Genomic DNA, 25,612 nt, shown 5'->3' with positions numbered 1-25,612 from the left:
GGGCTGAGGTTGAGAAACGCTGCTAGCCATGGTTGCCACAAACTAGGAAATACTCAAGATAACATGTGTACATATAATTTTTTTGGATTTGTGAAACCATTTACCTTTGTGGTTTGATAGTTAAAATCATAACAAATACAGGATCATTAAGGATTAAATGTGGGAAGCAAAATTCCAAAAGGCACTTTCTGTTCTTTTCATTGTACTTGCGTAGTTTAAATCAGGAGGGCTTTCAGCAGCATTAGCTTTACCTGTCTTTCTGAAAGCTAAAATATTCTCTGTTAAAGTGGCAACTACATCTGGTCCTATACCTCCTTAAATATGGATTTTGACACTACAAGGGAATAGGATTAAACAGCAAGTGAGACAATTCATCAACAAGTGGGAAACTCCTTTCGAAAGAGGGTGGAAGAAACACAGATTTTAGAGACAGGTGGAGTTTGCTTCCTTTCCCAATCCCTTAGTATGTTACCGTGGGCAACGTAGTCTTTCTGTACCTCAGTTTTGACACTACAGAATTGTTAACAGGGTTAATAGATATCAAAACAAAACACTCTCTACAGTACCTAGAACATAATGGATATTCCATAAGTTTCAGTTCCTTTATATCTCATGAACATAGGTACTGGGATTTGTTTTCAAGTACATCATCTATTTATTTTGTGTTTACCAACTGCTTCTAATCAAATTGACAAGAAAGTAGGTCTTCTGGAAAACCAGACTGATCCTTTACCAGGATCCAGGGCCTGGATATGCCCTAGAATTCTAAGACTCTGTGACTCAATGACTGTGATTCTGTGGTTCTAGGAGTGAGGAGAGCAATCACTAAGACTCATTGCTAAGGACTCCATGTGAAACTGATGGAAGACCATGATTTTAGCTGCAATGTTCAAGCACTCACTCTTCTAACAGAGTTCTACCATTGAATCATGGAGTCATCATCCGAGGTCAAAAGATCGACCCAAGTCATCACTATACAACCAAATGATACAGTACTGACTGCATTTCCCTATGAACCTCATACCTCTCTGTTGGATTTCCTGAAGGGAGAACCAAAAGTCTTAGGGGTAAGTCCTCTCCCATCCATGGGTTTTCCTGGAAGGGAGAAAAGAAGATATTTTTCCAGGTGTGTCTGCGTGGGTACTTTTTCAGGAAGGGATTTGATTCCCCTTCTTTTCTCTTACCTTTTGTCTATAGTGTTTCCATCTTGATTAATCATAAAAACCTCTAAGTCACTTGCTTGTACAAATAATTTGATCATCAGTAGAAGAGCCAATATGTAGCCAATAATACCATTTCCTTAGATTTTGATAAACAAGAGAAATAAAAGTTCTGCTTAGAAATGCACACAGTGTGCCTTAGAAATGTCTTATTTATAAGCATGTCTTAGAAATGCTTCTGGGGGATTATTTAACTCTGGGAAATAGAGTGTTTGTTTGTTTGTTTATGTATTTATTTAGAGGGAGAGTATAAGCAGGGGGAGAGGCAGGGGGAGAGGGAGAATCAGACTCCTCGCTGAGCTGGGAGCCCGGCATGGGGCTCGATCCCAGGACCTGGAGATCATGACCTGAGCTGAAGGCAGACGCTTAACCATCTGAGCCACCCAGGTGCCCCTATGTATTTATTTAGAAAGCATCTTTCTTTTTTTATTTAAATTCAATTAGCCAACATATAGTACTAGTTTCAAATGTAGAGTTCAGTTCATCAGTTGCACATCACATCACCTGCCCTCCTTAATGCCCATCACCCAGTTACCCCATCCCCCCACCGACCTCCCCTCCAGGAACCCTCACTTTATTTCCTACTGTTAAGAGTCTCTCATGGTTTGTCTCCCTCTCTGATTTCTTCCCATTCACTTTTCCCTCCCTTCCCCTATGATCCTCCATGCTGTTTCTTAAATTCCACATGAGTGAAACCGTATGATAACTGTCTTCCTCTGATTGACATATTTCACTTAGCATAATCCCCTCCAGTTCCATCCACGTCAATGTAAATGGTAGGATTTCATCCTTTTTGATGGCTGAGTAATATTCTATTGTAGATATAGATCACATCTTCTTTACCCATTCATTTGTTGATAGACATCGAGGCTCTTTCCACAGTTTGGCTATAACTTTCTAACAATAAGGAAATCCTCAGGCTATTTCATGAGGAGTTAGTACTGCTCTCTGAATCCTAACAGAGAGGATGCCTGAAACTGGTGTAATTTTTCCAAATATTTTATTGAGGAGGTGACTTCAGGGTGTGGTGGCACCTCCCTTGGAGCTAAAAGCCATTCATGGAGAGGTTAAACTTCCCTTTTGTGCTGTTATAGGCATTGAGACTTCTTTGAAAATTATATTCAAAGCTCCATAGTGAGCCACAAGGTAGACAAAAAATTTTTCAATCATAAATGTACCTAAAGGAGGGCTATACACACAGTTTTCATCCCTGGTACAAGAGGAAAATCACCACTTGTGGTGCAGAGCTATAGAGTTGTGGCCTGGGGAAAAACCCGGAATGCTTGAGGAGAAGCTCTGTCCTGAGAAGAGCTGCCAACCCCAAGACCACCATGGTGCAGACTCCTAACAGGCTGATAAAGCCACTGGATTACTCTCAGCTCTAGGCAGGCCCTTGCCTGAAGAGCAGATGAGACATAGAACTCACCCCAGCTTCTCCACTCTAGATCAGCAAACTTCAAACTTTTAGAGAAGTGGGCTGAGCCGTAACTCCAAAAGCATATATTGGATGTGGAAAATGTGCGCTGGGGGGTGGAGATAAAAGTAGGATGCTGGAGCTACAGAAGGAAAAAAAGGTAAGGGTGAATGGTTTGCAGTCTCTGTCCTCAAGAAGCTTGCAAGTTTATAGTTAAATCTGTCTGGTGCAAGGTAAATTGGTAATACAGGGGATATAATAGGTAGTGAAAGATGACAGTGACGAATGTGAACTTGAAGGACCCATGTAAGTGTGATGAGGAAAGAGACAGTGGACTTTCTGCAAATCTAAAGGCAGTTGGCACACGGAAGAGGAAGGCATTCACGTGGAGGGAGGTGTGACATAAGCATAGCGGGATGCCCCAGGGATCTGGAAGAGTCCAAAGAGGCTGGGGCACTTGTGATCTCATGGACCCATTTCTTCCCTCACAGGCTATCCAGATCCTGCTGGCACTGATCACCGGGGGTGTCGGAACTATATTTGCATTTAATTACATCAATTTCTCCCAGAAATTTCCCCTCGTTTTCCTCACAGGATATCCATTCTGGGGAGCACTTATTGTGAGTACTGTCAGTTAGGAGCTTTTGACAAATTACAGTCAACTGGTTTGAACTGCCTCAGGTTCTGGAATAATGAATCCCATGAATATGGTCCCCAAGGAGACCAGATAACCAGTCCCTTCTGTGGCAAGAGAAGTGACCCCGTTTGGTCATTGTATCACCATCATCACAGTAATAATGCTCTTAGGTGTACAGTGTTTAAAAGTTTCCAAAGCCCTGTGTGTAGAACAAGTCATTTGCTCCTTACTACCAATGGGAGATCAGATGGGCAAATACCCTACCTTCTCCTTTGCAAATACAGAAATGGAGTTTGAGAGTAGATAATTTTTGAGTGTAGTTGACTCACAATGTTACCTTAGTTTCAGGTGTACAATATAGTGATTTGACAAGTTCATACATTATGCTAGTTCACCACAATTGTAGCTACCATCTGTCACCATGCATCTCTACTACAGTATTGCTGACGGTATGCATTATGCCACGCCATTTATTCCCATGGCTTCCTTATTCCATAACTGGAAGCCTGTTTGTCCCTCTCCCCTTCACCCATCTTCTCCATCCCCCTCCCCCCTCCCTTCTGGCAACTGTTAGTTTGTTCTCTGTATTTATAGGTCTGAATCTGCTTTTTGTTTGTTCATTCATTCTTTTTAGATTCACATATGAGTGAAATCACATGGTATCTGTCTTTCTCAGTTTGACTTATTTCACTGAGCATAATACCTTCTAGTTCCATCCATGTTGTCTCAAATGGCACAATCTCATCCTTTTTTATACCTGTGTAATATTCCACTGTATATATCACATCTTCCTTATCTATTTGTCTATCAAGGGACACTTAGGTTGCTTCCATATCTTGGTTATTGTAAATAATACTGCAATAAACAGAGGGGTGCATGTATCTTTTTGAATTAGTGGGGTTTTTGTTTTCTTTGGATAAATAATCAGTAGCGGAATTACTAGTTCATATGGCATTTCTATTTTTAATTTTTTGAAGAACCTCCATACTATTTTCCACAGTGGTTATACTAATTTACATTCCCATTAACATTGCGTGAGAGTTCCTTTTTCTCCACATCATCATCAACACACTTGTTATTTCTTGTCTTTTTGATTTTAGTCATTTTAACAGGTGTAAGGTGATATCTCAATTATGGTTTTGATTTGCATTGATTAATAACATTGAGCATCTTTTCATGTATCTGTTGGCCAGGTGTATGTCTTCTTTGGGAAAAATGTCTATTCAGGTCCTCTGCCCAGTTTTTAATCAGACTGTTTGCTTTTTTTGGTGTTGAGCTGTATAAGTTCTTTATATATTTTGGATAGTAACCTGTTATTGGATATATCATTTGCAAAAATCTTCTCCTATCCAGTAGGTTATCTTTTAAAATTTTATTGATTGTTTCCTTCACTGTGCAAAAGCTTTTATTTTGAGGTAGTCCCAATAATTTTATTTTTGCTTTTGTGAAACCTCTGCCTTAGGAGACATGTCCAGAAAAATGTTTCTATGGCCAATGTCAGAGGAATTACTGCCTATGTTCCCTTCTAGGATTTTTATAGTTTCAGGTTTAGGTGTTTAATCCATTTTGAGTTTATTTTTGTGTACGGTGTTAGAGAAAGTGGTCCAGTTTCATGTAGCTGTCTAGTTTGTTTTTTTTTTTTTACATGTAGCTGTCTAGTTTTCCCAGCATCATTCATTGAAGAAACTGTCTTTTCCCCATTGTTTATTCTTACCTCCTTTGTCACAGTTAATCGAACATATAATCATGGGTTTCTTTCTGGGCTCTTTATTCTGTTCTATTAATCTATAAAACTATTTTTGTGCCAGTACCATACTGTTTTGATTATTGCAAGTTTGTAATATATCTTGAAATCTGGAACTGTGATACCTCCAGTTTGTTTTTCTTTCTCAAGATTGCTTTGGCTATTCAGGGAATTTTGTGGTTCCATACAAATTTAGTACTTTTGTATTATTTGTTCTAGTTCTGTGAAAAATGCCATTGGTATTTTGATAGGGATTACATTGAGCCAAGACATGGGAGCAACCTAAGGGGCCATAGATAGGTAGGTAGACTCTTTATGTTCCAGATAAAGAAGTAGCTGAGATAACTATACTAGATTCAAGCCCCCATATCAGCCTTTAGAGAGTTCTGCCATGAGAAAGTCTCCTTCCATCAGCTACAGCAGACACAGCTCACCTGTCCCTTCCCTCCAGCAGGCCCAGAGCCCAGAATTATCTTTCTATTTAGAGCCCAGCTGGGCAAAACATCTGGGTGGTATGTTTGGGACCTTAAGGAGGGGCCTGCCTCTTCCAGATGACCCTGGCAAAGGGGTGTTGTTCAGTGCTAAGTATGCCCGACACAATATTTCATCTTACATCAGTGCCTACTCTTCCTTCTTGATGCTTAGATGGAAAGACTATATGGTCAAGGATAGTCACAGACATATCGACTACAATATAATCTCCAAAGGAAATTATAATATATAATATTGCAATATAATTTACTTTGGAGATTATATTACAAGGGAATCAAACACATCTCCTGTTAACTTTTATTTCTTTTCTTCTTAACAGTATGTTATTACAGGATACCTCACAGGAATCAATGACAAGGAAAAACGTCTGGTAAGTTGCTTTTGTGACTTCTATGTAATTTATGACCTTCTACTTGTTTTACATCATCTTGTATGTAAAGCCTTTAGTAATAAAGGATCTCCCAGGGTGCCTGGGTGGCTGAGTCATTAAGCGTCTGCCTTCGGCTCAGGTCATGATCCCATGGTCCTGGGATCAAGCCCCACATTGGGCTCCCTGCTCAGTGGGGAGCCTGCTTCTCCCTCTCCCACTTCCCTCTCTCGCTATGTCTCTCCCTGTAAAATAAATAAAATCTTTAAAAAAATAAAATAAAATAAAATAAAGGATCTCCCAAGAAAATCTTTAGACATCAAATTTGCAGTTTAAAGCATTCCTATTTGCCAATGTCACCATTAGCCTTCACCCTTCTACTAGTTTCCATTTCCCTGGTGAAGTAATCTGAAAGAGTTACTTGTTGGAAACCATTCTACATTCTTCTAACTCAGTGGTTCTTAACTGGGAATAATTTTGCCTCCTCCCCCAAAAATATCTGACAGTATCTGAAGACATTTTTAGTTGTCACAACTGGGTTGCAGGGTACTATTGTTACCTACAGGTAGAAGTCAGGAATGTGTCTAAACATCCTAAAATGCACGGAAAAGTCTACCATAACAAAAAATAAATGATCTAGCCCAAAATGTCTGTAGTGCAAAGTTTGAGAAACCCTACTCTAACCAAAACCAAATCCCTGTAATCTCCCTGCCCCTCACCGCTGCCAACAGAAGCTTTTCTTTGGGACCTGCTCAAAGTCTAAAGGAAAGAGTCTGATATTGATGCCAGAACATTCTGGGATGGGATCAAGGCTATCATTCATTGCTGTGTCAACTTGAAGGGAAAAGTACCTACTTCAAAGGGTTATTCTGAGAATTTAGTAAGATATTATGTATAGGGGTACCTGGGTGGCTCAGTTGGTTGGCTCAGGTCATGATCTCAGGGTCCTGTGATCAAACCCCACATTGGGCTCCCTGCTCAGCGGGGAGTCTGCTTATCCCTCTCCCTCTGCCTCTCGCCCCTGCTTGTGCTCTCTCTTGCTCTGTTCTCTCTCTCAAATAAATAAATAAAATCTTTTAAAAAAAGATATTATGTATAAAAGATACTTAAAAGTTTGTACTCCCTTCTAACAACTTATTTTTTTTTAAGGCTCTGGAGATAAAAGGGTTCTCTTAAAGCCATTTTAACTGTGTTTTTATGGTCCTTTGCCATTTTCTTCTAGGGATAGCTATAGACCATAGGAAAGCTCTGAGAGGATGAAAGCTACCATCTTTCTCTACCTGTAGAAATAAATACAGACAATGCAGATAAAGCCTAAATGCTGTTCTTCTCTCCATATCGATTCCCTTCAGAGCTGAGGAATAAACTAAGGATAGGCAGACTGACCCCTGACTCACTGAGCTCTACACAGACAAAGGCAGGCAAGACACCACGGAGGCAGGACACTGAATTGGGCATCGGAAGATGTGGCTTTCCATCCCAGCTCTTCCACCAACTGCAGGATTACTCACAATCACTTAGTCCCTGAACCTTATTCAGCTGTAATGTGGGGATAACAACTGATCTGCCTACATCACAAAACCGTAACGAGGATCAGATAAGACAAAGGCTGGGTATATTCTTTGTAAACCATGAAGCCCAATACATATGGGGGATTGCTTACTTAGAAATCTTTGTCCATTAAATGTCCTACGGGAGCCAGAACAGAGCCCAGAAAGAGCAAAGGACTGAGGACAGAGATAGAATATCTGTATGTCCCTGTGCATTTTCTACCAAAATGCCTGTCTGTAGTAAAGACCTGTGCTTGGGGTGAGCATTTGTCATAGGTACACTTCCAAGTCCTGCCACACTAAGCCACAGCTGCTCCTGGATAGGACAGGCTGTGTAAATGCACCACTGCTTTACGTATCACAACAGGCATACACAATCAAGATATAGTAAGCATCTACTGAATTGAGATATGAGGCTTTTCTTTGTTTTTCATCTAAAAAAGCAATAGCAGTGCTGGGAGTAGGTATGAATAAGACAGTTCCCCCTTCCTGGCGTTTTCCTTTCCTTAAAGAGTGAAGGGAATTTGGTGGGGCAATCTGGACTTTTTATAACTTCCATGTTGAGACACTGAAGTCAAGAATGGAAATCATTAAGACCCCAGCCTAAATTTGTTGCCATCAGTAAATATTTTAGTGATTTGGTTGGTTACTGTTTGAATCCCTGGGGGAATGAATGTAAGCCTCACAAAGGGAGGACCTCATCTACTGTGTCGATCTTTGTGTCTTATGGGCCTAATGCAGTGCTTGGACACATAGTTGGGGCACACTAAACACTTGTTAAAATAAATGAATAATTGGATACTGCCCTAAAATGACGTTATTCTCATTTTTGGAGGTAAAAATTGAGAGTTCCAAGAGATTAAGTTACCTTGCACAAGGTCCTAGTTCCAGGACTCAAAATCAGGTCTAATTACAAGGCGAAGATATTTCCTAACACACCGTTTTGCTTGTAGATTACGAAAGACCATGCATTAGGAGAAAATGAATGTTTTCTTTAGCATTAACCATAGAGCACTCCTTCTTCTCTACCTGTTCTCTTTCTTGGCTTCCTGGCTCATTCTAAAATTTAGTTTGTCTTTTGACTTGAATGAATCAGGATTTAACTTATGCCTTTCAGACATACTGACCTGACGGAGCAATTCATCCCTGAAGGGTATCTGGAAAGACAAAGGCACTAAGAATGTCTTACAAGGTATTTTTGGTTCGGTTTGGTTTTTATTTATTTTAATATTATTTTAAAAACTATTTTTCAGAGACGAGGTGTCACGGCCATGAACGTTATCAGCTCCTTCGTTGCAGTGGCTGGGATTACTCTAACCATTATCAGCTACAGATACCAGCACAAGTACTGCCAGATGCCTTCCCTCGAAGGAATATGTGTTATAGGTAGAATTCTTTTCAATGTAAGTGGTCCTACTCTGTATGGTGAATCTACAATCTTACTTGGACTATGTTAATGATGCATCAATTCATTAATTTTGATTCCAATAATGGAAGTTGAGTTAGCATTTGAGCTGACTGTTGAGAAGTATATTGTGATTCAGGATCTGAATCCTGGTTTTGTAAGTTCTCTGAGCCCCAGTTTTCTGTGTGTGGAAAATGAAGATGATAAGATACATCCTCCATTGGGTTGTCATGAGCATCACTTAAATTAGAACACTGCCCGCTACAGTGTAAACAGTCAACAGGTTTTGGCTATTACTATTAGTACTGACAAGGATTGGATTAAATTTTACCTTTAAAGAATTAGTGAGGAACAAAATGACCTAAATCGCGGCACCTGGGTGGCTCAGTTGGTTAAACGGCTGCCTTTGGCTCAGGTCATGATCTCCGTGTACTGGGATCAAGCCTGGCATTGCATCAGTCTCTCTGCTCAGTGGGAAATCAGCTTCTCCCTCTCCCTCTGCCCCTCCCCTAGCCTGTGCGGTTTCTCTCGCCATCTCTCTCTCAAATAAATAAATGAATAAAATCTTTAAAAAAATAAAGTTTACCCAATTAATACTGAAAAAAAATATAGTGGGAGCAGATGTTTGAGCCACTTAATAAAGTATTTTAACAATTTTAGAACATAAGTCATTATACACAAATGTAGCAATTTTATTCATTACAGCGGATGAGATGTATCATTGCCAGGAAATACAACTGCAGGTGTAATTTTCAGTATATATCTAATAAGCATTCAATGACATCATTTTTATGCATGTCAATGACTCCAAAAAGCCTTGCCCTTTACTTCCCCAAGTAAATCCTGGGCTTTCATTTTATTTCTGTCAGCCACATCTTGAAGGCTTTGGTCCTAGAACGTTAATGAGGTTTGACCTGTTTGGATGGAAGTGAAAAAGAATCATGGAAAATTGTCTCCCCCAATAAAGAAGTAAAGAGAAAAGAGCTATCAGTTCCTGGATATGAGATTTTATTTAATCCTCACAATCACCCATAAAAGCAAGCCTAAGAACACTCTCATATGTTCTGAGATAAACTCCAGAATTAGACTAAAAAAAAGTTACTAAGGAAAGCCAGAAAACTGTATGAGGAATACAACCCTGTCCTAATTGGGCCGAGACATACAACATTATAATCCATTACTCTTTTTTCTAGTGGATTGGAGACCACTACTGTACATTATGTTAGTATGTATCAGGAAGAAACTGTATACTGAAAGATTTTTGACTGTGCATGGATGGCAACTGCAGGATTAGTTTCTATATACAGAATCAGGGAGAATCTGTTCCAAGATCTCACGTGTCTGACTCCACAATTCCTTGGTGTAATTTAAATGTCATAAATAAGTTTTTAAAAAAAAGCAGAACAGTGGGCTCTAGACATCTGCTGAATGGACCTCTGTCTCAAAAAATCAATCCACTGTCTGCACTATGGCCAGAGCCATCATTTAAAAATGCAAATCTGAGCACATTACACAATGGCTTCTTGTGGAACACAGAATTAAGACACAAATCTTAAAAGGCTTACAAGACTCTATAACACCTACCTTGCCTACATTTCCAACATCATTCCAGGTCTTTATCCTTCTTACTCCATACATCTGGGACTTCCTCAAATTCCTTAATGTGTTAAATACCCACTGCCCCAGGACCATAAGACCAGCTTTCTCTTGCTTCCAATGTTTCCCAGCCTGGTGCCTACCCTTTTCCACCTCCCCAGTTAAAACTCCTCCTCGTTCTTGAACCTCAGTTTAAACTAAGCTTCATTGAGGAGTCCTTCCTGATTGCACCTCTACCCTTCTCAGTGCCAGCCCGTTTGGATCTCCCATTACAGTAGTACATAGCTCCCAATACTTTTTCATGGCACTTATTCTAACTTAGTTAAGTAAATAATTGTCTAATTATGTCTAATGCCACTGTTTGCCTCCCTTATTATGATATAAGTTCCACAATGACCAGGAGCATGTCTATCTTGTCCAATAGCAAATTTACGGTAGACACCTCATACATTTCAGTTTTACCAATAAATGGGGGAATACCCACGCTTCTGAATTTGTTGCAGGGAAACCAAGGTTCAGACAGACTCAGTTGCTTGGCCAGGTTAAGTGTGGCCTGACCACACCCAGCTCTTCCAGTCTCCCCAGCCCAAGCTTTCTGGACACCATGCTATTTCTCACCCTGCTTTTTTGGTCTATCACCTTAAAGCAGTGTGCAAAACAGCAATCTGTGGGCTATATCCAGCCTGCAGATATGTTCTATTTGGTTCACACAAGTGAATGAATAGCTGGAAAATTTCACAAAAATATACATATCCAGGAGCACCTGGGTGGCTCAGTCATAAAGCGACCGCCTTCGGCTCAGGTCATGATCCTGGGAGTCCTGGGATCGAGCCCTGCATCAGGCTCCCTGCTCAGTGGGAAGCCTGCTTCTCCCTCTCCCACTTCCCCTGGTTGTGTTCCCTCTCTTGCTATCTGTCAAATAAATAAATAAAATCTTTTAAAAAACATGCATATCCAGTTTCCTAGGAAAGAAAAAAAAAACATCATCATGGGCCCATGTTCCCACGTGGTAACTATTGTTCAGAACTGATTAACGGACACATTCTAGGAATACCCTTATTCTCTACTGTCTCCCCTCCTAACTGTTCTACTCATTTGGGATGGTTGCCTAGCCCCTATAAGCATTGGAGTTTGTTTTCTCTGCTTATCAAAAAGACATAAGATGAAAATTGTTCACTCACTGATGGCTATAGAAGCATCTAAAATGTGGATTTTCCCCTAGTTGGTCATACAGTGTTAAGTAGTTCTTGGCTTATATCTTTAATATGATACAGCTTTCATTCCAAATGCCATATATTTATCCTCATCTGCAGGGAATTTTGTCAGTCTTACTGATCATCAGCATAGCAGAGCTCAGCATTGCTGTGACTATCGCCTCCTTCAGAAGCAAGTGCTGGACAAACTCTGATGAGGTGCGTTCAGTGTTGTTTTAAGAACGGGTTCCCACTGGGACACTGCAGGATGACCTCTGGTCTATTAGTTGCCAGAGCAGTATTCTCAGATGCTGAACTAAAACTTCTAAGGTGAAGAGGGTCAAGGAGAGATAAGCTTAACATTGATGGCTCACTCCACACTTTGAGATAACTATGCTTCTTTTTCCTGCCCTCGACGGTATCCAGTAGACTCTGTTCAGACATAGCTCCTTATCTCCCTGACAAAATATATGAAGAGAAGCAGACTTAATGGGAATCCATATTACTATGTCATGGGGAGCTTATACCTCGGCCATAAGGATGTGTGAGACAATCCCCTCACCAGAGGGGAAGCAGGGAAGAAAAATACTTAACAGCGATACTCATCAAAACTATCAACACTCCCTTATTTTACCTATGAAAGAACTAAAGCACAAAGAGTACCCTCTCCAGTGTCGTACAAAATCATAGTTCTGACTAAAATAATGAGGCTCTAGAACCTGCTCTCTAAATCCCAAAAAACAGTTCCATGCCCTGTGTTAGGTGGAGTTTTTTCTTTTTTACATCAATTTTATAGAAGTATAATTTACTAACAGTAAAATGCACCCATTTTAAGTGTACCTAATTCAAGGAGTTTAGACAAATTGTAAACCCCTGTTTAGCTACCATCATAATCAAGATATAGTGAATTCCTGGGGCGCCTGGATGGCTCAGTTGGTTAAGGGTCTGCCTTCAGCTTGGGTCATGAACCCAGGGTCCTGGGATCTAGCCCGACATTGGGCTCTCTGCTCAGCAGGGAGCCTGCTTCTCCCTCTCCCTCTCTGTTGTTCCCCTTGCTTGTGCTCTCTCTCTCTCTCTCTCTCTCCTCAAATAAATAAATAAAATCTTAAAAAAAATATATAGTGAATTCCTATCATCCCAAAAGATTCTCTGGAACCTCTTCACAGTCACTATCTCTGTCTTGATAGTTTTTACTTTTACAAACTTCATATACATGGATCATAAATAGTACTTTTGTGTCTAGGCTTCTTCCACCGAGCAACATATTCATGAGCTTCATCCATGATGTTGCATGTCTCAATACTATGTTCTTTTTATGTGAGAGTTTATGTGAGGGTACGCCACAATTTGTCTACCCATGTACTTCCTGATGGGCATTTGGTTGCCATGAACATCTGAGTTCATGTCTTTGTGTAGACATATGGTTTCATTTCTCTTGGAGCCTCGTATCTAGGATTTGGTTGCTAGGTCAGATGGCAAGTGGATGTTTAACTTTGTAAGAAAATGTCAAACAGTTCTCCAAAGTGGTATATCATTTTGCATTCTTATCAGCAATATATGAGAGGTATATAACATTGACGGTTCACTCCACCCTTTGAGATAACTATACTTCTTTTTCCTGTCCTTTCTGCTATCCAGTCGTCTCTGTTCAGACATAGCTCCTTCTCTCCCTGCCAGGTTGCTCTATATAATCACCAACACTTGGAATTGCCAGTTGTATTAATAATTTTGCTCTTCTAGTGGGGAAAAAGTGGAATTTCATTGTAGTTTTAATTTACATTTCCCTGATGACAAATGATGATGAGTTTTTTTGTGTGTTTATTGTCCATTTGTACATCTTTTTTTTTTTTTTTGGAGATGTGTCTGTTCAAATTGTTAGCCAACTTTTATTGCATTATCTTATTGAGTTATAAAAACTTAAATGATTCTTAATACAAGTCCCTTTCTGAGATATGTGTATTGCTAATATTCTTCCAAGCTTTGGCTTGCCTTTTCATTTTCTTAATAGTTTCTTTCAAATAACAAACTTGTTGAAGTCCAACTTACGGTATATTTTCTTTTATAGTTAGTCCTTTTCGTGTTCTAACAAAGCTTAGCCTATACCAAGATTGTAAAGATTTTCTTCTCTATTTTCTTATAGAAGTCTTATGGTTTTAGCTTTTGTGTTTAGGTCTGTTAACAGATTTCAAGCTAACTTTTACATATTATATAGCTGTGAGGTAAGACGTTCATACACCCTCCACCATGGAGATATTCAGCTATGCCAATGCTATTTGTTGAAGACGCATTGTTTTCCCCCACTCCCTTGGCACCTTGGTTGAAAATCAATTGACCTCTTATTTATAGGTCTCTTTTGGACACTATTTTGTGCCATTGATCTGTATGTCTATCCTTCCACATATTCCACACTGTCTTAATTTCTGCAGCTTTAGTATAGTAACCTTTTTTATTGTGGGAAAATATACATAACATACGATTTATCATTTTAGCCATTTGTTAAGTATACAATCTAGTGGCATTAAATATATTCAGAATGATGTGTAACCATCACCATTATCTATGGCCCAAACTTTTTCATCATCCCAATACAAACTCTGTACCATAAACATAACTCCCCTTTCCTTCTCCTTCCAGTCCCTGGTAAAGTCTAGTCTATTTTATGTCTCTACACCTACTTTCCATTATCTACTGATTATTCTAGATAATTCATAAAAGTGAAATCATATAATACTTATCCTTCTGTATTTGCTTTACTTGACTAAACATAATGTTTTCCAGGTTCATTCATATTCACCTATAAAAATTTCATTCCTTTTATAGATGAACAGTAGTCCATTTTTGTGTATATTCCACATTTTGTCTAGCCATTCATCTGTTGATGGACACAGCTTTTTTGCACCATTTGGCTATTGTGAATAATGCTGCTAGGCACATTGGTATACAAATATCTGTTCTAGTCAATTCTTTTTGGATATATATATATATATATATCTAAGAGTGTGATTCCTTGGGTCATATGGTAATTCTGTATTTAACCTTTTGAGAAACTGTAAAAATGTTTTGACAATGGCTGCATCGTTTTACCTTCCCATCAGCAGTGCACAAGGGTTTCAATTTCTTCACATCTTCGCCAACATTTGTTATTTCCTTTCCTTTCATTATAATAACCACCCTAATGGGTATGCAGTGGTAGATATCTCGTGATTTTGATTTGAATTTCCTAGAATTAGTGATGTTGAGGAGCTGTTCATGCACCTATTGATTATATATCTTCTTTGGACAAATACCTATATAGTCCTTTGCCCATTTTTAATTGGGTTGTTTTCGTTGTTGTTGTTGAACTATAGGAGTTCCTTATACATTCTAGATATTAGCCCTTAGTATATATATGATTTGCAAATATTTTCTGTCATTTTGTAGGTGGTCTTTTCATGTTCTGGCAGTATTTTTCAATTCATGACAGTTCTTAATTTTGATGAGGTTCAATTACTACTTGTTTCTTTTGTTGTCTGTGCTTTTAGTGTCATATCCATGAAATCACTGCCAGATCCAATGTCATGAAGAATTCCCTCAATATTTTCTGAGTTTTATAGCTTTCGCTACTTTTAGCATAAGACCTTTGATCCATTTTGAGTTCAATTTCATATATGGTGTAAGGCAGGGCTCCAAATTCATTTTTTGCACGTGGATATCCAGTTTTCTAGCACTATTTGTTGAGACTATCATTTCCCCCACTGAATGGTCTTGGCAGTCTTGTCAAAAATCAATCTATGATGGGGCATCTGGGTGGCTCAGTCGGTTGAGGGGCTGCCTTCAGCTTGGGTCATGATCCCAGAGTCCTGGGATCGAGCCCCACGTCGGGCTCCCTGTTCCTCGGAGAGCCTGCTTCTCCCTCTCCCTCTGCCTGCTGCTCTGCCTACTTGTGCTCTCTATCTCTCTGTCAAATAAATAAATAAAGTCTTAAAAAAAATCAATCTATGAGGGTGCTTAGGTGGCGCAGCTGGTTGACCATCTGACTCTTGGTTTCAGTCAGGTCATGATCTTGGGGTGGTGGGACTGAGCTCTGTGTCAGGCTCCATGGTCAGGGCAGAGTCTGCTTGGGATTCTCTCTCCCTCTCCCTCTGCCCCTTCCCACGCACTCTCGCTCTCAAATAAACAAATCTTAAAAAAAAATCAATCTACCATACATGTGAGGGTTTATTTCTTGACTGTATTCGACTCCATTAGTCTGTATGTCTGCCTTTATGCCAGTACCATACTGTCTTAATTACTGTAGTTTTGTATTAAGGTTCAAAGTTGGGAAGTGTGATTCTTTCAACATATTCTTTTTCAAGATGTTTTTTGACCATTTCGGTCCCCTGGAATTCCATATGAATTTGAGAAATGATTTTGCCCTTTTTGAGAAAAAGGCTGATGGAATTTTGATAGGAATTGCATGTAAGCTGCAGATAGCTTTGGGTAGTATTGGCATCTTAACAATGTCAACTGTTCCTATGATGAACACGGGATGCCCTTCCATTTATTTAGACATACTTTAATTAATTTCAGCAATATTTTGCAGCTTTTAGCACAGAAATCTTTCATCTCCTTGATGATATTTATTCCTCAGTATTTAATTATTTTAGATGGAACTGTAAATAGAATTGCTTTCTGAATTTTCTTTTCAGAATGCTTATGGCTGGTATACAGGAACACAACTGATGGTTGTGTGTTGGTCTTGTATGTTGTACTTTGTTGAATTTGTTTATTAGTGCTAATAACTTTCCTGGGTTTCCTTGTCATGTTCCCTATATAGGATTATGGCATCTGTGAAAAGAAATAGCTTCACCTATTCATTTCCAATTTGGATGACTTCTACTTTTTTTCTTGTTTAACAGTACTGTCTAGAGCTTCCACTACAATATTGTGTAGCAGTGGTGAAAGCCGGCATTCTTATCTGATTCTTGATCTCAGGGGGAAACATTTCATGCATGGTGGGTTTCTACATTCTCCCATAAATACCATTGTTTTTAAATATCAAGAAAACAAAATAAACCAAAAAACCCAAAAAACAAAAATAGTTGGAAGTTGAATAATTTTCTCTAGAAGTGGTTTCAGCCAGTACGGGTTGAAATAATGGCATCTAGCCTCTGTGTCTACACATCAGTGATCAGAAACAGCAATCTGCAATAAGAATACAGAAACCTGATATTTGAGGGGTGCCTGGGTGGCTCAGTCGTTAAATGTCTGCCTTCGGCTCAGGTCATGATCCCAGGGTCCTGGGATCGAGCCCCGCTTTGGGCTCCCTGCTCCGCAGGAAGCCTGCTTCTCCCTCTCCCACTCCCCCTGCTTGTGTTCTCTCTATCGCTGTGTCTCTCTGTGTCAAATAAATAAATAAAAAATCTTAAAAAAAAAAAAAGAAACCTGATACTTGGAAGACATGATCCTAATTGCCCACCCTGGCTCCAGCAACATGAGTTGCCATCTCCCAGCTGCCTGTCAGGGGCTTGGAGTGGGAGATAAGTAGTCACTACCATGCTGAAGGCTTAAATTGACTGACATAACCCATGAATTTACCAGCCAACCTTTCCTCTGGAAGCTGCAAGTGTTCGCATAGACTCCAGAATTGCAAAGTAGTTTATTTCAGAGTGTTTCTGCCAGTACAACTGTTGTCTAGATGAACAGAGATTCCAGGAGCTTCTTATTCTGCTTCCTTCTCTGATGTTCCCCTAGAATAATTCTTAAAATTGGATAGTGTAAATCTTCTAACTTTGTTGTTTCCAAAATAATTTCTGGCTGTCCTACATCCTATACATTTCCATATAAGTTTTAGAATTAGTTTATCAATTCTTAAAAAATGTTACTAGGATTTTGATTGGAGTTTCACTAAACTTATAAATGATTTAGGAAAAATTTACTTATTAGTAATATTTAGTCTGCTTGCCCATGTCATAGAATATGTCTACATTTTCTTACATCTCCTTTCATTTGTCTCAGCAATATTTTATAGTTCTCAGTGTATAAGTCTTTTGCATATTTTGTTAAATTTATCCCTATTTCATGTTTTTTCTTGCTATCATACATATATTTTAAAACTTTATTTTCCTAACATCCATTCCTACATATAGAAATGTAATTTATTTTTATATACTGGTATACTAAGACTTTAATGAACTTATTAATTCTAGTAGCTTCTGTATAGATTTCCTAGAATTTTCTAAGTAGACAATGGTTATACCAGTAAATGAAAACATTTTTATCTGCAAATTTTATTCTTTATTTTTCTTGACTTATTGTACTGTGTAGAGCCTCCAGGAATATGCTGGGTTTTTTTTTTTTTTAATGCTGAGTATACCCAATCTTTTCTTGTTTCAAACCACAGACTGAAAAGTTTTACATTTTACCCTTAAGTATGATGTTACCTATAGGGTTTTCATAGACTAAACTTATCCTCATTTATAGAGAACATTTTATCATGAATGAGTATCAACTTTTATAATTTTTTATTTCAAGCTTGCATTTTTTTATTATATTATCTGAGCCCAGGTATTTGATGTATTGTTCTTTTCTTGATACAACCACAGAAGAGTATGAAACTTTTTAGGAGCAATATTAAAACAAATTACTCACACTGAATAACTAATCAATTTAATTCCACCAAAAGGGCTTTTTAATGGCATAGCAATGTGCAAAGTACGAGAATGCAAAGGTACTATGTAATATGCACCCTGATCTCAAGAAGAAAGGGAAAGGGAACTCTTACTATTTACAGATCAACTTCTCTGTGCCAATCACCACGCCCAAAGCATTATTTTATATAGTCTTCAGTCATAGCCACCCGGAGTAAGGTGTAATTTAAGTGGTTATTATAAAGAAGCATGTATTAGAAATTAGCATAGATTAGATGGAGAGAAAAAAAGCACAGGACCTAGAATTCAACTGCAGTATATGACTCCTAGCTTCACAAGTTAATAGCTCTGTGACATTGGCTGGAACCTCAGTTCTTTCAAATAACCTCATAGGAATACAATAACTATTACTTGAGATGACTTTGGAACCTTGTCTAGCACCTGGTAATCACTGATGAGTACACTTAAAATCTTGAATAAAGTTAAAGAAATTATAATTCATGGTTCCAAATCTTTGAACAGTAATTTAATAATTACTATTCAAATGAAACAAATTTTGAAAGTAAAAATGCAGAAATGTCCCTTAAAGTGCTATTAATCCTCACATAGATAGCCTTCCAATGGCGATAAAATATAGATGTGAAAACCAATTAGGTGGGGAATGACAATGTGTAGTATAACAGAACATGAAGACTCATTTTAGGCCAGCCATCAATCAAATAGGTAAACATAATTAGGTCATTTAATCACTCAGAGTTCCAATCACTTCATCAAATAGAACAAGTAGTCTACTCTGACTCTGGGGATGACCTTAGAAAGGACACAGGCTGACAAGACTCAGTAGATTGGTCTGTAATGACAACCCCTCTCAAAAAAAAAAAAGAAAGAAAGAAAGAAAAATTGTGAAGAATGGGAAGCATTGGCTAAAGGTGGTATCAGTTGCTGTCATTTAGTTGTTTAAAAAACTTTTTAAGCTCAAGCTCAAATTTCCTGGCCTAGTGTCTTGGTACATTCATGCTGCTATAACAAAAATACCATGGACTGGGTGGCTTGAATAACAAAAATTTCTCAGAGTTCTGGAGGCTGGAAGTCCAAGGTCAGAGTGCTAGTCAATTCAGAGCCTGGTGGGTGCCCACTTCTTGGTTCATAGATGCTGTCTTCTCATTGTGCCTTCACAAGGAGGGAAGGGAAAAGGCGTTGTCTGGGTTTCTTTTTATAAAAGTACTAATTCCAATCATAAGGGCTTCACCCTCATGATCTAATCACCTCCCAAAAGCCCCACCTCCAAATACTATCACGGTGGGGATTGAGTTCAACTTATGAATTTAGGGGGAACACATTCATTCTGTAGTATTCCATCCCTTCCCGCTCTCCAAATTCATGTCCTTTTCATATGAAAAATATATCATTTCCATCCCAATAGCTCCAAAAGTTTTATCTTGTTTCAGCATTAACTTTAAAGTCAAGCCCAAAGTCTTATCTAAATATCATCTAAATCAGATAGGGGTAAGACTCAACGTTGATATGATCCATCCTGAGGCAAATTCCCCTCCAGTTGTGAACCTATGAAACCAAACATGTTATGATACCAAAATTCCAAAATACAATGGTGTATTCTTTCAAAAAGGAGAAATAGGGAAAAAAAAAAATAAAGCTCAAGTCCCGATCAAGTCTGAAACCTAACAGGGCAAAACAAACCTTAAGGCTCACAAACAATCCTCTTTGGCTCAGTGCTCTCACTTCCAAGCTCACTGTGGGGGTGACATCACCCCTATGGCTCAGCAGGAAGGCCCCACGGTAACTCATCACCTGAGTTCTGCCCCTGCAGCAGCTCTCTTCCTGGGTCCTCTGGCTCTTCTGGGCTGGAGTCCTATGTCTATGGCTCTTCTGGGTTGGGGTCCCAAGCCCATGTCTCTGTCAGGCAGCACTATCTTTTGAAATCTCAGTGGAGGTGGTCATGATCCCATGGCTCAGCTGGTCGCAGCCCATGCAGCAGCTCTCTGCAGTGGCCCGCCTCTGAGACACTGAAAGGGGGCATTCTGGCTCAGCTTGGAACCAGAGAGGTGGTCCTATCCTTTGAAACCATTCTTCTCCCAGGGCCTTTTACTCTGGGCCCATGATAGGAGTGGCAGCCCTGATGCTCTCTGAATCACCTTTGGTGTCATTCTTCCACTGTTTTGGAGAATAGGTTCTGGCTATTGTTGAGATGGCCGACCTATACCAATTTCTTCACCAAACAAGTCGCTTGGTCATGCTCCCAGTGTTCTCAATTTTTGCAATATGGTTAGACTGGGAATCTTCCAAACCATTAAGTCCTGCTTCATTTTTGCTTCACAATTCCATGTTTAAATAATCTCTCTCTTCTCACATTTTACGACTAGCTGTCTGAAGGAGCCAAGCCTCACTTTCAACACTGTTTAGAAATAGCTTCAGCTAAATTTTATTATTTATTTCATAAAATACTTATTATTAATTATTAATAATAATATTTACTACACGAAATTTCATCATTTCATTCACTATTGCAAGTTCTACCTTCCATAAAACACTAGAACACAAATACAATTTGGCCAAGTTCTTTGCCACTTTATAGCCACGATCACTTTTCTTCTAGTTTCCAATACCATATTCCTCATTTCTGTTTGAGACCTCATCAGAATGACCTTTATCTTTCATATTTCCACCAACATTTCATTCAGAATTACTTAGGTATTCTCTAAGAAGACTGAGGCTTTATCTATGGCTCTCCTTTTTTCTTCCTGGGCCCTCGCCACAACTGCCCTCAATAGTCCATTCACAGCAATATAAGCTTTATCTAGTATGCACCTCCAACCTTCTCCAGTCTCCAAACATTACCCAGTTCCAAATCTGCTCCTACATTTTTAGATATTTGTTACAGCAGCACTCCCACTTCTTGGTATCTATTTATGTCTTAGTCCATTCGGGCTGCTATACCAAAGACAAAGTGGCTTAAACAACAAATATTTATTACTCATAGTTCTGAAAACCGGGAAGTCCAAGATCAAGGTCCTGGCATATTCAGAGTCCTGGTTCATAGCTGGTAATTTCACTGTGTCCTTGAATGGAGTAAGGGGCAAGGGAGCTCTTTGGGGTCCTTTTATAAGGGCACTAATTCCATTTACAAGGGCCCCACAGCCCCATAATCTAATCTCCCTCCCAAAGAGTCTACCTCTAAATACCATCACATTGGAGATTAGGGTTCAACATATAAATCTGGAGGGACACAAAGATTCAATTTATAGCACCTAGCATAATACCTAACAATATCTAACTGCTTACCATCTGCCATCACACAATGCTGCAACATAACCTGGTGTTTTGGTATCCACTGTTTTTTTCTACCTGGATTTCAATTCTTATCTTACTTCATCTGATCTTTTTGCCTAAGGAATTCCTACTCATCCATCAAGACATGGATCAAATAGCACTCCTCAATGAAGCATTTCCTGGCACTCAAAATTAGGTCATCTTTTACATTCCCATAAAGCACTTAGAATCTATTTCTATAATAGGATTTGCTAAATTGTATTGCTATCTATTTATATCTTGGTATACTTACCATTGTGAACACCTTATAGATGAAACCTACATCAAATTATTTTTTATCTCCAGTATCTAGTTCATCCAGTAGGTGAACAGTAAACCATTATAAAACTGAATATATGGGGACACCTGGGTGGCACGTTCAGTTAGGTGTTGGACTCTTGGTTTCAGCTTGGGCCTGATCTCAGGGTTGTGAGACTGGGCCCCACGTTGGGCTCCACATGGAGTCTGCTTGAGTTTCTCTCTCCTTCTTCCTCTGCCCCTCCCTACTGCTCTCTCTTTCTCTCACTGAAATAAATAAATCTTTTTTAAAAAGCCAAAAAAACTGAATATATGAATACCAAGTGGATTATTTTTAATTTCTGAGATGCTTTATAATATTAAGTATGGAAAGAATATCTCAGATAATCTTAATCAAATGCTCCTTTTCAATATCTGAGATAATAGTGGGTGATGACTTGTCCAAAATAAAGCCAAAGAGTTGATGGCAAAAGCAGTGCTAATAATGGTATCTGTTTTCTGACTCCTTGTGTAAGGCAGAGATGAAAAATCATTTGGGAATACAAGAAAAGAACATCAAAAGTTGGTTGTTACATTAATGTTTTCCCTACCCCTTGGTTTTATAGATTGTATTTTTCTTGCCTTCGAATGTTACTCAAGATAGTGAACTATCTGCCCCTGAAGAAAATGCTGCAATACAATTTGAGCTTCAAGAACAGTCTTCCACTGGTGATTCAACGACAAACAAGCAACATGTTTTCATTGGAGGCTATACTTTCTTCAAGTTAAGAATCTCAAGAAATCCTTTAGCCTTTCAACATTCAAGGAAGAGAGGCAGCAATATTTACTATACATCTTCTGCATCTGTGCTAGATGAACATAAAAATATCCCTCCACCTTCACAACATCATGAAGAACAAACTAAGCTGAAATCTTTGTCTCCCACACCAGAGAAAAAGCCCACAGAAAATACTCCATACACTGAACAACTGAAAGATGAAGACCTAAAATCTGCTATCACACAACCCCCAAGAAAGCAAACCCAAATGGTGCAGTCCCTAGCTCCACCACTCCAAGTTTTTCCATCCTATTCCACAGAAAAACTCCAAGTGTTACCAACCAAACACTTGCTGTCCCAAGCTCTGCCAGTACAAGCCCCAACACCCTATGTCACACAGCCTCGTGGCCAGACATCGGAAGACATGCCATACCAAGACGTATCATCCCAAGACACACAATCCCTAGACTTTCCATCTCAAAATGTACCATACCAATACATGTCATACCAGAATACACCATACCAAGACATGCCATCTAAAAACATGACATCCCAAGACATGATATCCCCATATCCACCATCCCAAGGCATAACTAACCAAGATCTGCTTTCTCAAGTACCAGCTCTGCCAGCACAAGTCGTGCTATTTGAAGCTCCAACATTCCATGCTGCACAGTCCTCTAATATAAAACGCCTAGATCAGCAGTCCCTTCAACAACAAAACCAGCAATTTATGCAAGTGGCATATCAAGACATGCAATCAGAAGTCAAGTTACTGACCCAAGAATGGAAATCTAAGAAGGAATTCCACAGCAGGAAATCCTCAAAGTGGCAATCCCTAGACTGGCAAAACAAAAATTGTCCATCTCTAAAGTCACATAATTTAGAGCAGCAAAACAAAGTCTTGCAATATCCAAAACAGAAATCCCCAGATCTGCAAACTCAAGGCCAGCAATCTCCAAAAAGGAAATCCCTTGACGAGCACATCAAGGACTGGCTATCCCCGAAGAGGCACTCCATAGATAAGCAAATCCAAGTTAAGCAAGACAGACAGCAACACCCAGATCAGCAAGCTGAAGGCCAGCTGGCTCAATGGGAACAATCCAAAAGGGAACAAACCCCATATGTACAAGGTGAAGATCAACAGGACAAAGAGAAGCAATCCTCAAAGAAACAACACAAAGATAGGCAAGATAGAGCTCTGCAGGTTTATAAGGGGCAATCCCTCATGAAACACACCCAGCAAGCTGAAGACCTGCAGGTCCAAGAGCAGCTACATCAAGATGGGCAATTCCAAATCCAGGAATACCAAGGCTGGCAATTTTCAGGCCAACAATCCCAAGATTGGAGAGTTCAAAGCTGGAGAAGCAAAGATTGGAAAGTGCAGGGAATGCAAGTAGATATGCCACATTCCCTAAAGTGGGACTCTCAAATCCTGCAAACCCAAGATCTATTAGAGAAAGAATCCCTAAAGCAGACAGCTCTACAACAAGAAGCCCAAACTGTGCATGCCATAACTCGACGTCAGCAATTACAAAGCATTCCATTTCAAGACAGTCAGTATCAAGATAAGAACCAACAAGACCTTAAATCCACAGATATCCAAAAAGAAGATATGCAAATAGACACCATGCAAACAAGAGACAACAAACCAAAAAACATGAAACTTGAGAGCCAAGACCTATACAACCTGCAGTCGGAAGACAAAAAGCCAGATTTTAATTGTTCTTCCCGCGAAGGCTCAATACAAGACACACATTTCACTTCTACGTCTGATATAAATTCAGAACAAGACATGCAGAAAAACATTTCAATTTGCTCAACTTCATACCAAGAAGATACTACTTTAACTTCTACCTCATGTTCCCCAAAAGACCAAGAGCAATCTGAAGACTCTGACTAACACAAAATCTATCCAAATGCCACACTGCTCCTGATTATGGAACCAAAATAAAGAAAAACAATATAGTCTCCTCCAACCTATGTTCTCAAGTATAGTTGCTACCTTATTCACTCAGCAGAAAACAAAGGGCATGCATAACACTCAAAGAATCCGTCCTTAATTAAAATAAAATGGCAACAAATATTAATGCTATATCAGAATTTTCTGGGTTTGAAGGAGTAATTCACATTTAAACTCTGTTACCAGTGTGAGTGTTTCAACTTATGATCACCAATTCACTTCACAGCTGAATACATTTTTTATTGAAGTATAGTTGACATACAATATTAGTTGCAGGTATACAATACAATATATCTGACAATTATATATATTATGAAATGCTCACCGCAGTAAGTGTAGTTACCATCTGTCACCATACAAAGTTATTACAATATTATTGACTACACTCCCAATGCTGTACTTTTTGTCCCCATGATTTATTTTAAAACTAGAAGTTTGTACCTCTTAATGCCCTTCACCTATTTCACATTTCACCCACCCCCACAAACCAACCAGTTTGTTCTCTATTTATGAGTCAATTTCTGTTTTACAGTATAATATTTAATGGACCTGCTTTTCTATGGTGCTAAAATTCCTTGCCTCCTCCTCTGTGTATTATAGGGGCTCAGTAAGTCAACCAGGAAGAAGTCTATGCAGGCTCTCAAAGGGCTCAAGAACCAAGAGTCAGTGAGAAATAAAAATCAATCCCACCATGCCCTGCTTTGCTGTTTCCAATCACCCAATTTACTCCTTCCTCCACAAATCTACGTTGAGGATATATACCCTAAGTTTGTTCTGTTATTAATGAGATATAAAGTGGCAATGGGTAGACTGCAGTGTATAGGGAGAGAGTAAAACATACCTAAGGGACAGGAAAGTAGGAGGCAGGGAATGGCAGAGATGCAGATGTAACGAAGTACGACAAACTGATATATCGAAGTTCTACTCACTTCCGTAAGCCTGCACTCACTTCAAATTTATCAAACCTTAAGACCTCAATGGTCAAAGGAAATTGACCTTTGGTAGTCAGTTTTGGGGTCAAAAGCCATCAGTTACCCTGCATCCTCCAAGGCTAATAACATTGTTTCAATCCTCTTTCTCC

At 39.1% G+C, this 25,612-nt stretch overlaps 1 protein-coding gene across 1 annotated transcript; it reads left to right on the top strand.

The window, feature by feature from the left end:
* The first annotated feature begins 807 nt into the window (after positions 1 to 807).
* On the top strand, positions 808 to 24,671 carry MS4A14 (membrane spanning 4-domains A14). The gene is made up of 6 exons (XM_025878191.2): positions 808 to 1,067; positions 3,126 to 3,254; positions 5,827 to 5,877; positions 8,678 to 8,827; positions 11,739 to 11,837; positions 22,417 to 24,671. Exons 1-6 carry the CDS (start codon positions 930 to 932, stop codon positions 24,469 to 24,471), a joined length of 2,622 nt encoding a protein of 873 aa, XP_025733976.1. The 5' UTR covers positions 808 to 929; the 3' UTR covers positions 24,472 to 24,671.
* Positions 24,672 to 25,612: the final 941 nt, after the last annotated feature.

This window comes from Callorhinus ursinus, unplaced genomic scaffold, assembly GCF_003265705.2.
Source record: "Callorhinus ursinus isolate GAN/ISIS: 27379988/994484 unplaced genomic scaffold, GSC_fseal_2.0 scaffold51, whole genome shotgun sequence".
NCBI classification, from domain to species: Eukaryota; Metazoa; Chordata; class Mammalia; order Carnivora; family Otariidae; genus Callorhinus; species Callorhinus ursinus.
Note: the sequence above shows the minus strand (reverse complement) of the source record. Positions and strands in the feature narration are given on the sequence as shown.